Source organism: Trachinotus anak, unplaced genomic scaffold (genome assembly GCF_046630095.1).
Source record: "Trachinotus anak isolate AG129_WGS33_773 ecotype Australia unplaced genomic scaffold, CSIRO_AGI_Tana_v1 ptg000014l, whole genome shotgun sequence".
Taxonomy (NCBI): domain Eukaryota; kingdom Metazoa; phylum Chordata; class Actinopteri; order Carangiformes; family Carangidae; genus Trachinotus; species Trachinotus anak.
Window position 1 is genome coordinate 13700754 of NW_027273865.1, and position 12830 is coordinate 13713583.

General features: G+C 42.4%; 2 protein-coding genes across 4 annotated transcripts in view; one reads left to right on the top strand and one right to left on the bottom strand.

Moving 5' to 3' along the window:
• Positions 1-7333, bottom strand: part of col26a1 (collagen, type XXVI, alpha 1) — a 25520-nt gene extending 18187 nt beyond the window's left edge. For 2 of the 3 annotated variants that reach the window (XM_071496436.1, XM_071496435.1), the window contains exons 1-3: positions 6882-7224; positions 6468-6590; positions 5568-5671 (exon numbers count right to left, since the gene is read on the bottom strand). In XM_071496436.1, the coding sequence (XP_071352537.1) occupies positions 5568-5671; positions 6468-6590; positions 6882-7087 (433 nt within the window). In that variant the 5' untranslated portion in view covers positions 7088-7224. Of the gene's footprint in view, positions 1-5567; positions 5672-6467; positions 6591-6881 lie in introns of all 3 variants that reach the window. The other variant, XM_071496437.1, reaches the window with a different exon arrangement.
• A 1681-nt stretch (positions 7334-9014) lies between these two features.
• Positions 9015-12346, top strand: srprb (SRP receptor subunit beta). The gene is made up of 7 exons (XM_071496448.1): positions 9015-9229; positions 9594-9688; positions 9794-9871; positions 9947-10029; positions 10370-10506; positions 10613-10667; positions 11459-12346. Exons 1-7 carry the CDS (start codon positions 9061-9063, stop codon positions 11667-11669), a joined length of 828 nt encoding a protein of 275 aa, XP_071352549.1. The 5' UTR covers positions 9015-9060; the 3' UTR covers positions 11670-12346.
• Positions 12347-12830: the final 484 nt, after the last annotated feature.

A 12830-nucleotide genomic window follows, 5' to 3' on the forward strand; every position in this document is an offset into this window, starting at 1 on the left:
ATCCCCCAAAGGTTGTAGTAGAAGCACATATGGGATATGGTTCTGTTTTATCACTTCACTCCAAGGAGAAGAGAACGGGAGATCTAAAGGACATAGGAAGTAAGATAAGGAGAGAGCAGAAAGTAATATAGAAGATAAAGAGGTCAGCAGTGGCAAGAAAAAGCAAGGGCAAAAGAGCAAAGGCCTCGGTGGGGATGAGAGCGGATAATAAAATGGAAAAACGGAAGAATTCAAAAGTATTTCTGAATGATATATAATATAGCTGGTCTTCAAGATAATCCCTCCAACAATGAGGTTTTAGCACACTTCCCTCTCTTCCTTCTCATCCAGCTTGTGAGGGGAAACAGTGAGCAGCTTCATAGCTGCAGCATTAACAAATTAACACATTTGACACCCGAAGCTTCCAGCCACCTTTTCACTCCTTCAATGAAATTCATCGTTAACAGCACCTAAAAAAACATCATGTGCTGGCACACCCAGCATGAAACTTTGTTAAACTTCTTTTTCTGTACTTTCGCGTGGCATTAAAGGTTACTGCTCTCATCAGGGGAGGTACTGGCACTAAGTCTTTTAAGATTATGCTCCCCCATACTCAGACATTACCCACAATGCCTACTGTTAATGTGATCATGTGTGCAGATAGATGCTGGGGTGCTGCTCTGATGGAGCGGGGAGGAGGAGGGGGGGCCAGGGGCCAACAGCAGGAAAATTACGAACACATTTCTCCCAAATGTGTTCCATGCCGTCATGTGTTAGCACAACTCTGCTGAAAGCAAAATGTAAATCTTAAGATGCTCTGTACACAGCCAGCACAAACCAGACTGTCAAAAATATTGACGGGTCAGGGGGGGTCAACAAAATGTCTACAAGAAAACACCCACTTTCCATTCGCAAACACAGAAAAATCCAGGATTTGTGACAAGCTCGGCCACAAGCTTCAGAGTGTTATCAGGTTATAAAGGACAAAATAAAAAGCGAATTCTGAGTGTGTCAAGGGAGTTACACACAAACACAGTGAACACTGAAAAAATACTTGCCAATACCTAAGTGATTCATTAACCAGTTCAAACTACAGCATTACTTCTCCAGATTTCCGCAGGCTGAATAATTGTCTGTCAATCAACTGTAATTCTGTAATCGACTAAATGTTTTAGCTCTAAAGATTTTGATAGAGCTGTGGAGCATCCGGTTGGTCTGATTTTCAGGAAAGGGGAAACTTGAATCCTAAGCCCTACAGACCACATGGCCTCTGTGTTATTTATTTCTTATAAGCCAAAACACTATTTAGATCTTAGAAGACCAAAACACTGAATTTCATGCTCCAAGTCAACCTCAAAATGGCTTTTTAAATAATGGTAACAAAAAAATAAGACATTAGTGTCTGGCAGAAAATGATTCAGGGTTTAGACAATGAAAACAACAGGAACATGAGCGGAGGACGGAGGAACTCCACGGCTTACACAGAGCTAGCTGTAGCTCTTTTCATGTGCCCTGTCTCGACATCTCTGAGGGCCTCAGGGGCCTCTGAAGTGGAGCCAGAACCCCGTCAAACTAAAACCAGAGGTGATGTCATTTTCATTGGTTAAGGCTGTCCTCGCTCGTTTTGATAAAACAGCTGGCTCAGAGCCCCGATGCAGCAGTTTTCTGCTACACAGACCTACATGTACGGTGTTGGCCGAGTGACAGAATTCTGATGCTAACCAAAATTATCCACACTTATGGGAAAACATTTTTCATCTCAGGAAACATAGGCCTACTTATTCACTTTTTTGCCGAGAGTAAGGTGAGAAGATTGATACCACTCTTGTGTCGGTCTGTTAGACTGTATATGAAGCTAGAGCCTAGAGATGATTATCTTAGCTTAGCATAAATACTGGAAACAGGGGGAAAGAGCAAGACTGCCTCCATCCAAAGGTAAAAATCATCCTACCAAAACCCCTTAAGCTCAATAATTAACACATTTTACCCTTGTTTGTGGAATCCCAAACAAAAACCCTGGTGATAAATTGCCAAGTTTTGGTTTTATGGGAGGTTATGTGCAGGATTATATCTTTGCCAGCAGCAGTGACTTCTGTGAGGTCTCTATGCTAGGCTATGCTAACCGACTGCTGGCTATAGCTTCATATCAAACAAACAGAGAAGATAGTGTTATTGAAATTTTCCAAAATGTCAAATCAAAAGATGGTATAATGTAGTGCTCCTTCTTTACGATGCTATTGATGATGACATTTGTTAGTCCTGTAGTAAATTGTTTAATCATTGACCCTTAAAAGGTGTCTTTCCAACAGTGCTGACAAGAAGTTCATAAATGTGATGCATGACTTGTTTTCACGACCTTTACCTCCAATAATAGATTAAAGACAGTTGAAATCAAACAGGAACACATGTGCGTTCGACATGTAACAGCTATCTGAAAATCAAAGCCATGAGGGAAAAATATACAAAAAAAAGGACTGACCTATAAGGTCTTAAATCACTTGGTGCTTTGAACATGCTCTCCCATGGTATTATTATGAAGATCAGGCATTATTTCCAATGTATTCCTGGTACATTGTACATATGATGCTGTGTCTGACTTCTTTTTGTTGTACAGATGTTAATCTTCATGAGGAGAACCGGTCTTTGTTTCAGAGCTGTAGTCTGATCTTAGCATGGTCACGTATGTTACAAAGACCTGGTGGAGGAGTGTCATGCTCATTAATTTCAGAGGGGCCACTTTCCCACAGAACTGGCTCTCTGCTCCGCTGCCGTCTGGGCAGCTTGTAGCAGCTGGAATCCTGTGGGACCGAAACACTCCTCATTATGCTTCACTTTTCTCTTCTCTTCTCTTTCTTCTTAAATATTGCTACACCGCTGTCTCTGCCCCGCCAATTCTAACACCTTATTCTTTTATGTGCACTATAGTCCTAACTTTCTCCCCTCAGTGTCCTCTCGTTCTGTAACTCCGACACACTGACCCCTGCCAGCTCTCCCTCTCCTCCTCATTGTGAAGCAGTCTGTCTCTGACATCAGCCTCTGTCTTTAAGGTCTCCTCGCTGAGTTCAACGTGGCCCTCTGTCTCTCCATATGGAGGCGATTTCCCCCTGCTCTATTGCCATTAGAAAGTGCAAATACATTTCAGCAAATGTTAAATAAACAGCCAGATTACTTCTTCACACTCCTGCAACCACTTTGGTCTCAAGTGAACCATAATCTCTGGCATTACAGACTCAGCGGATATAGCTATGTGTTAATCTTTGTGAGGAATAATATCCACCACCAGGCAAATAATGGTTTCCAAAAGCTTTGTAATAATGTCTGTGTTAATTCCGTTAATGTTAATGTGTGTTTTCTGCACTCGTGGTAAATCTTGCCCATCCAAGTGCAACAATGAATAATTTTGCAAAATGGAACAAGGTGTGGTAATTATTACCAATAGGCAAAACTTGCTCATTGAGGTAACTGTTAATCTTGGACTAATGCAGACAGACCATGCCAGTGTTTTTCAGTGACATACCAATTGCTGTATTGCCCAACCCTAAAAAAAGCTACCAAGTTGGTGGGTGTACTAAATAATTTTAATAGAAAACTGTGGGTTTACTGTGGGTTTACTGTGGTTACTGTGCATATTAAAAAAAAACTGTATGTCAGCCAGGGCAGCTGCAATCTCCCTTTTACAGGCATCGACAGTATTTAAAATACAATATATGAAAATATTTGTCAGTGCAGTTTTGTTATGTTGCATCCTTATGCTAAAAGAAATACAGAAAATCATTTTTTCCTCATCAGTCTACACTCAATACCCCATGATGACAAAGCAAAAACAGAATTTCAGAAATGTTTGCCAATGTATTAAAAGGAAAAACTGAAATATCACATAAGTATTCAGAGCCTTTACTCACTTGAATCCCTTTGGCAGCGATTACAGCCCAAGAGTTGCACCTCTCAAGCTCTGTTTGTCAGTTTGGATGGGGACCATTGCTGGACCACCATTTTCAGTTCTCTTCAGAGATGTTCAGTTGGGTTCAAGTCAGGGCTCTCGCTGGGCCGCTCACACACATTCACACACTTGTCCCTAAGCCACTCTTGCGTTGTCTTGGCTGTGTGCTTAGGGTCATTTTCCTGATGGAAGGTGAATCTTTGGCCCAGTCTGAGGTCCTGAGTACTCGGGGCCAGGTTTTTATTCAGGATATCGCTGTATTTCTCTCTGCTCAGCTTTCCCTCAACCCTGTCCCTGCTTCAGAAATACACTCCCACAGCATGACGCTACCACCATCATCGGGATGGCCACTGTGTTCTTGGGAACCTTCAATGGAGCAGAAATGTTTTTGTAGCCCCCCTCCAAACTGTACCTCAATACAATCCTGTCTCTGAGCTCTGCAGGCAGCTCCTTCACCACATGGTCTGGTTTTTGCTCTGATATGCACTGTCAGCTGTGACACCTTTTATAGACAATCGTGTGTCTTTCCAAATCATGTACAATCAGTTGCATTTACCAAAACAGGTGGACTCTGATCAAGGCGTAGAAACATCTCAAAGCTGATCAAGAGAGGTGGGAGGCACCTGAGTGTTATAGCAAAGTGTCTGAATACTTATGTCAATGTGATATTTCAGAATTTCCTTATTAATGGACTTGCAAAAAAAAAGTTATATTCTGGTGTAACTTTGCCATTATGAGGTATTGAAAAATGAATTGAAATGATTTTAACATAAGGCTGTAAACATAACAAAATGTGAAAAAAAAACTGAAGGTCCTTGAATACTTTCTGAATGCACTGTATATGCACAGCAGAGTCAAGCCAGCCCTACATTATACCTCCATCCACCCTCCAGCTCTGTGGCTTCATGTTGACTGCGGTGGCTCACCCCTGGCTGAAAATTTTGGCCTTTACTTGGCTCAAAGTCTGCGGTCTGTGGAGTCCAGGAGCAGTGCTGCCCACCACCGAAACCCAGACTACCTCCCACTTTACAAGCCACTCTGCTGTACGTTCCTCTGAGCTTTTTTCATTCATTCTTTTGACCATCATGGCCACAATGATATTCGGGGAGACAGGCAAAACTGCCTCTGTGCTGTCTGCCGTACAAGAGTAATTGATGTGTGTGCACATACTCACACACATTGACAAAAAGAGGGAAAGATACAGAAAGAGAGAGATTGTGATTTTAATCCTCCTCCTCCCAGACACAGAAGCAACTTGAAAGCACGGCTGTAAAAGAAAAAGGTACAAAACCACAGAGGATCCCTTTCAGCCATTCTTTTACTGCAGTGCATGTTCCCAAAAGTAATCCAAAACAGGCTTTCAGTCCTAATTCAAAACAACTTCACAATCATATCCACTGCTGCACAGTAGCACGATTAGCAAGCTACTCTACTACACACCACCAAACATAAAAAAGGCACTGATGTGGGTAAAGCTGCCTGGTGCTACTAAAAAGACTCAGATGGGTCCAGGCAAAACACATGGCCTTTATTTCAGTCCTTGAGAGTATTAACTTCACAGACCACACTGTCTGCAGTTCCTCTAGTCCAAGTTTTGAGAAAGTTACACCATGTGAAAGAAGAAAAAAAGCAGCAATAACAAACTCACCTTCACGACACTCTTCTCCCACAAACCCTGGGCAACATCTCCACTCCAGCGCTGTGACTTGCTTGTAGGTGACCTTGAAGGACGGCCTGATGAGGGTCCTGTAGCTGGAAAACAACACAACAACACAACACATTAATGGAATTTCTGCCGTTGTTTGACAGTGAACAGCAGATTGGGGACAGGAAATTAGGGAAGAGAAGGAAAGCAACAAAGGTCTGTGGCTGGATTCAAAGTGGGAATGTTATAATTACTGTACGTGTATTTGACTTGAATATTTCCATTTTATACAACATTAGATTTCACTTTAGGAGGGATTCAGTCTTTTCTATTTCAGTGGGAAAACCTCTAGAAATAATTAAAGGGTCTATTTGTACGTTTTCTTTGCTGCCAAACGTGGATTCTTCTTGGTGCAGGTGGTTGTGATTGTCGCTTGACAAGATCTTTGGATCTTTATAATAAATGAGGTTATAATGCACCCTCTGAGCAGCGCTATGTCTTCAGGGCAGATTGCAGTAAGTTGCTATCCGGGTCTAACTGGGACTAGCTGGTTAGGTGCTGACTTCAGTAGAAGAAAGGGTGTGATAGAGACAAGAGTTAATTGCTTTCCACTGCTGGAGACAGCTCTTGGCGATTAAAGGAATGAAGTTTGATTCTGCCAATACAGTTTCAATTGTGTAAACACAGCATGAGAGAGGCCCCATGTCTGAGACTGCTGGGGTCCCCCAACTCACTAAATCCGTCCCTGCCACCGCGAAGGAAGCCGCATATTCACATATCTAGTCATTAATTCATAGTGATTCCGAGCAGCAAAACGGTATAATCCTCCCACACAAAAGAAAGAGCTGACAGGAGAGGATTTGGTGACAAGATATGGCTGATAGGATTGTGATGGTACAATACCTGATGACTTTAGAACAAGGTCCTGGCCATCGGCAGCCCTGAAACACTCTCTGCACCGTGGTCTCTGTCCCATTGTGCACCTGACAGGACACTGTTTTGGAAACAGTGTACTGACACCAGTTCCTAAAATATAGGTGAAAATAGATTTCACTCTTATTATAGATTCTACAGGAAAGAAATGATACATACTTAGAAAAGGTATTGAGGCGGTCATACACTAAGACATGATGTGAAAACATAACACATTGAAACATGAATGTGACAATTCAATAGTGCCGCAGCACTCCCAAGCAAATTTTGCAGGCTACTGCTAAGGACACTGGATCTTACTTTTTTTTTTTTTTTTACCACCGCTGCAGTGAAAAGGCGCCTTGTCCAGTATCCAGTCAGTATCCGTGTCAGTGGGGTGCTTACCTGAGTTGGGTGCGGGACCCGGCACCAGGTGGTCCGGTGCTGCCGCTCTGTTCCGATTTGATGCGCTGCCGCTGCACAGCGATGCCTGGAAAGTGATAAACAAACCCTGTTCCCACCGAAGGACAGACTAAAGTTATCCACATGCACAGCGCGTAGAGGAACGATAAAGCCATCGTCTCTTTTTGATTCATCCCTGATAGAGACATCTGCAAACACCGAGGGGTTTCAAGTAAATCCCGAAGTTGTAAATCCCTCTTTCCACAGTATCTAGAACGAGAAGTGTACAGCAAGTCTAAGCAAACCCTGACGAAACCGCTGAGGAGTTGGTCATTTCGTCCTCCCAACGAGAAACAGACTGGCCCCCTCAAGAGCTCCAAATGAATGACACACAACCTCTTCCTATAGAATAATGCGGGTTTCTGACGTTTGACATGGTGTCGAGGACCGAGGAGTCAAATATCCAGTGTGCGTAAAAAGCGCGCTGAGTGTGAGGGCTGGGGACTGAGCGCGTAAAGGCGCATCAGTCTGCATGGGGAGTATAATGTAAACGAGATGTTGGTGAATTCACAGTTGCTGAGCTCTAACGCTCGTATGTAATGTCCTCCCGGACTGATGCTTCAATGGACTAAGTCATAGGGACGTCTTTTATTCTCAGACCACACGAGCCAGGGGTAACAAAGAGATATGAACAATGACATTATAATGATCATTGTTCATTCACTCCATCACTTCTCCTTTTGGAGACTAAATTAACCAAAAGGTCAGCTACAGATACAGTAAATCATAATGGCAGCACATGTATTGTTTTGTTTTAATGAAACCTTAATCGCCAAAACTGAAGCCAATAATGCACCAAAACAGATAAACTACAAAAGGTTTTAGTGACCAGTGTCGGAATCGTTTTTGCAGTTAGATATCAGATTATACACGTTTAAGTCCAAATAAAAACAACGAATAGGGAGTTAGAAATGGCAGATACACTGTCGGCTATAGCCTATTATTTTATTTCAAATCATAATTTTGACTTGATATGTCACAGAAACTTTGACATATTACCTCAAAAATTACTTTGCCCGCCTTTGATTTATTGCCTCATAGTTTTGATTTCGTAGATTTCACATTCCTCATATCTTTAATTTAGCGAGTCATGCTATATATAGCTCATAAGTTTGACTTAAAAAACCCAAGTTTTGGTTCATTATCTCAGTTTTAATTTTAGCCTACTAACTCCTACTCTTGACTTCTCATAATTTTCTGAAAGCAACATTTTGACATATTATTTTGACATATATTATTGTTTTGGTTCATCGTGAGTGTTTTATTCTTGCCATCCGTTTATTGATTATTTTCCTGGTTTTGTTGATAAACCTGGTTCCATTACTTTGCCACTTCAGACACCACAGAGGGACTGAACTGGATATGTGCTGGTCGGCGGCGCCCCCCACTGACCCTTCAGGCTCTGTACGGGCCTCAGGAGGAAGGATACGTGTCCCACTCAGTGTTGCCAGATTGCGCGATTTTCCGCCCATTGCGTCTACCTACTGTTTAATTGGGTAAGTAAAAGGTACCTTTTCCATCATTGGGGGGGGGGGGGGGGGGGGGGGTATCCACCTAGTTATGTTATGTCCCAGGGGGTCTTCAAACTGAAGGGAGGCGCAGAGGATAGAGAGATAAATAAAGATAAAGTGATGAGGTGCATGCAGGTGATCTAAAAACAAGTGAAACTTAGTTGTTGTTGTGTTTTGCTGCTTATCAACGCCATCAAAAGCTGCAGCAGCAGTTATGCTCAGCTAATGGGGTTAGTTAGGGCAGACACATGGGCCCTGATTGCTTTTTTTTTTTTTTTTTAATCAAAATTTGTCATATTTCGACAATTGTAAATCGTCAAAATAGTCATAACTCGGTCAAACCTGAACACATGATACACATGGCTAAAGCGGGGCTCAAGTCGTATTATACTCCCTGTTTCCTCTAAAAGTTCAAATCTGTTCACATAAGTCAAGAAACTTTAAACGTATTGTGTAACAATATCCGAAAACTTTGTGGGAAAAAAAACATTTAATTCTACCGATATTGAAAATTAGAAATTGCACCAATTTTACAGTGAGAGGCTGGGCTTCTTTTTGTCCGTCAAATCTGGCAACACGGTTTCCACGCTGAGAGTCGCTTGCAGGGGCAGATGGAGGCGCATCGCACCGAGGGCAACATGGGCGACAGACCAGAGGTGGAAATGGCAGAAAACCCTTTTGAACCCTACATTGAATCCCTTCGTCAGCAGCTGGAGGACCAAGACCCAGTTTTTCTGATCGGAGTCATCGTCGCTTTGGCGGTTGTTGTCATCACCTGTGGTAAGTGCGGAAGTGATGGAGTTAGCATGCTAACGTTTGCTTAGCATGCTAACGTTTGCTTAGCATGTTGGGCCCGTGGTGGTTAGCTCGGCATAGTAGGCTACGAAGTCCCAGCTCGGTGGGAAAGCGGGTTTGTTTTGTAAGCAGGACTGACATGTATGGTTTGTTTGTTTTTTTTTTATAAAAGAATGACTGCTCCAAAGACATAAGCTGTATTTGCAAGCTAGGAAGCTAACTGCTAAGAAAGAGCAGGCAGCTGTCAGTGGTGCAGCGTCTCCCTCTGAAGTCATTCAAACTCAGAGTGTAATTGTTTTGACGAGCTGGTGATAAGTGTGTGACAAAGCGCCGTGTTTTGTCTCCTCAGTTTTCCTGAAGTACTTTCTGAGCAGTAAAACTGTCCGCAGCGCCGTGCTGCTGGTCGGGCTGTGTGACTCCGGGAAAACGCTCCTCTTCAGCCGGGTGAGTGGACACGAAGCGGCCACGTCGTCTGTCGCAGGACCCTCGGCTGATGTAAGACTGGTTAACCCGCTCTCTGAGTGACTGTGCATTTCATGTTTTTTGCAGCTGCTGTCAGGAAAATTCAAGCGGACACAGACCTCCATCACTGACAGCAGTGCTCCGTACAAAGCCAAAAACGACAGGGTGAGTCTGCGTCTGTTTATCGTCCTGACATGACGAGCGTGGTTCACAGTCGTCCCCTCTCCCTCCTGTATTCAGGGCAGCACCTGGACTCTGATAGACCTGCCAGGACATGACAGTCTTCGTCCTCAGTACCTGGAGAAGTTCAAGTCTGCAGCCAGGTGAGTACAGGACAACCTGTCTGAATAACACATGCTCATTGCTGAGGTCAAGCTATCAGGACCTGATAGATATTTCTATATTAAAGCTGGAACTAACAATTATTTTCTTTATTAATTATGTTTTTCCGGTCTATGAAACATCACAAAACAGTGAAAAATGTCCATCACGGTTTTCTAAAGCCCATGGGGTACTCATTACATGTCAGAGTAACAGTCCAAAATTCATTAATATTAACGTAAGACACAAGTGTAACAAATTCTTACATTTGAGAACCTGGATCCATCACATATTTAGTTGCAGCTCAACTATATATTTTTATCTTGTCACCCATCTCTTCAGAGCGATCGTGTTTGTAGTGGACAGCGCCATCTTCCAGAAGGAAGTGAGAGATGTGGCAGAGTTCATGTACGTCTTGTTGACAGACACTGTGATCTCTAGAAATGCTCCAGCTCTCCTGGTGGCATGTAACAAACAAGGTGAAAAAGCTCTTCTACCATCAAAGTAACATTCATGTCAGTCATCTCAGGCTTGACCTAAAGCTGCTTCTTTGCGTATGTATTTACTGATGTCTTCGTTCTTTAGATATCACCATGGCAAAATCAGCTAAACTAATTCAGCAGCAGCTGGAAAAGGAACTGTAAGTAAAATTCACTCTATTATTGAATATTTAACGAAATGCTGTACTTTTGGATCATCACAGTTCAGTTATGATTTACATGTTCAAATTGTGATTGTTCTTGGATCTGTTATCAGTGTGTTGGTTGTCCATCTGAGTCCAGTTGTTACTGTAGGACCTTTTCCCTTAGTGTCACATAGGTACACAGCAGTGACCTAAAGGCTAACTTGGGTTAAGCTAAGTTATATTTAGGAGGGCTGTTCTGGTTTCATCGTGGTTTGTAGTTGTTATCGGTCTAAGAGCATAAGCGTTGGTTTGGTTTTAAGAAGTACTCCAGCAATTTAGTGTTATTCAAAAAGCAGAGGCCAAATTTTTTTTTAGGCCCCAGAATGGGTCTCTCACATGGTACCGATGTCTCAGGGTATTGTAATTGTTTAACTGATAGGATTAATGAGTCAAAATCCTTGTCAACTGATGTCAACTTGTCACTAGATCCTACTCTTCCCATCATGCAGCTTAGTTGTGTCTTTTAATAAGACTCTTTCTCTCAGGTTAACACCCATGTCCTTCAATCACCACGTCTCCAGTTTTCAACAGTCCTCTGATGAAATCATTAATGTTACTTTTTTCGGACTTGACAAAGCACCTTCAAAGCCAAAAAAGACACGTTAAAACTGTTTTCACATGCTGACTTGTACTCCTTGCATTAGTAGACTGAACTGTGTAAAATCTCAGGGTTAACATTAACCTTCTAGTGATATTGAACAGTAAGCAAATGAAGATGCCTCAACACTATCTCATTTTTTCCACAGGAACACCTTGCGAGTGACACGCTCAGCAGCTCTCAGCTCGCAGGATGGCTCTGTGGGCGGCAGTCTGTATCTGGGGAAGAAAGGCAAGGATTTTGATTTCAACCAACTGTCCATGAAGGTGGAGTTCCTGGAGTGCAGCGCCCGTGGCAGCAAAGGTGAAGAGGGGGGAGCGGACATCGAGAACCTGGTTAAGAGCCTGGCTAAACTGTAAAGAGAACGACTCGGCATCCTCAAAGGCGCAGGCCTTGAATCAGATCACCTCAACGTCCACGGTCAGCTCAATAATCAAAGGAGGGATGAAAAATGCATCTCAGTGGAGGATCTACTCGACAGTCAGACATGGTCCTCCTGACTGTCAATGTAAAGCATAAAATGACATTGAAGGTAGAAGAATGTTTGAGACATATTCAATGGGAAAAAAAAAAAACTCCAAAGACTGTGAAAGCTGTTTGTCAGGTTGCTCTGCAGTGCTGGGAAATGTCCATATGCTTCTGAAGTGTAAATCCTACTGTGAACATCCACCTTGAAATGCTTTATTTGGCTTGATTAGAAAATACATAGATTGAAAAATTTGGGGAAATTATATTTGTTGTTTATAATCGCAATTTAAAGAAAAAGTATCAGGTAATTTCACCGTGTTTATTTAAAATGTGTCTCAGCTAGTCCGACCTGTATGCTGCCCTGTGAAAACAGGCGTGAACTGCATTTATTCATTCACTCTGACAGTCAGCGCTGTGCCTTTTTTCTGGTATTCTTATAGAAAAGTGTTTTGCTTGTTTGCAGAAGAATGACAGTTTACCTGCGTGGAAGTATTGTGTGAATACAGTGCATTTGCAATGAATGTATGAATTTATTGTAGTCATACAAGAATGAAATGTTGTGTTTGTAGTTGTCTGGCTTGTTTTAAAAAAAAAAAAAAAAAAAAAAAGTTTTTGATGCCTAATGGTGATGCAACTGAAGTTCAGAGAGTAAAAGGAGAAAAGGTTTCGTTTTCAGCAGAAAGTGTGGAAATGTAGCGAAATAATCACATAGATCAGTTTGGGGGGGACTTGAAACAGTTAAACATGTATAACAGATTTAGCCTGTAACGACTCAAAGAAGCAAAAAGGATTTCATCATTTATCATGTACAGAAAAAATATTATTGCCTAGTAACAGCAACGCATGGGGGATAGTAGGGTGTAATTTCAGAAGATGATTCATTTTAGAAACTGCGCCGCTGTACCCCAGAGGGTGAGGTCATGTGACAGATCACAGGACTCCAAGCAATTAAGAAGCGTGGCTGTGTAATCTGTGCTGCGAACTGTGTGTTCAAACATCTTTGGAAACAGCTTTCAGTTTACTCAGTGCTTTGCTCTCTGTCTGGCACCTGG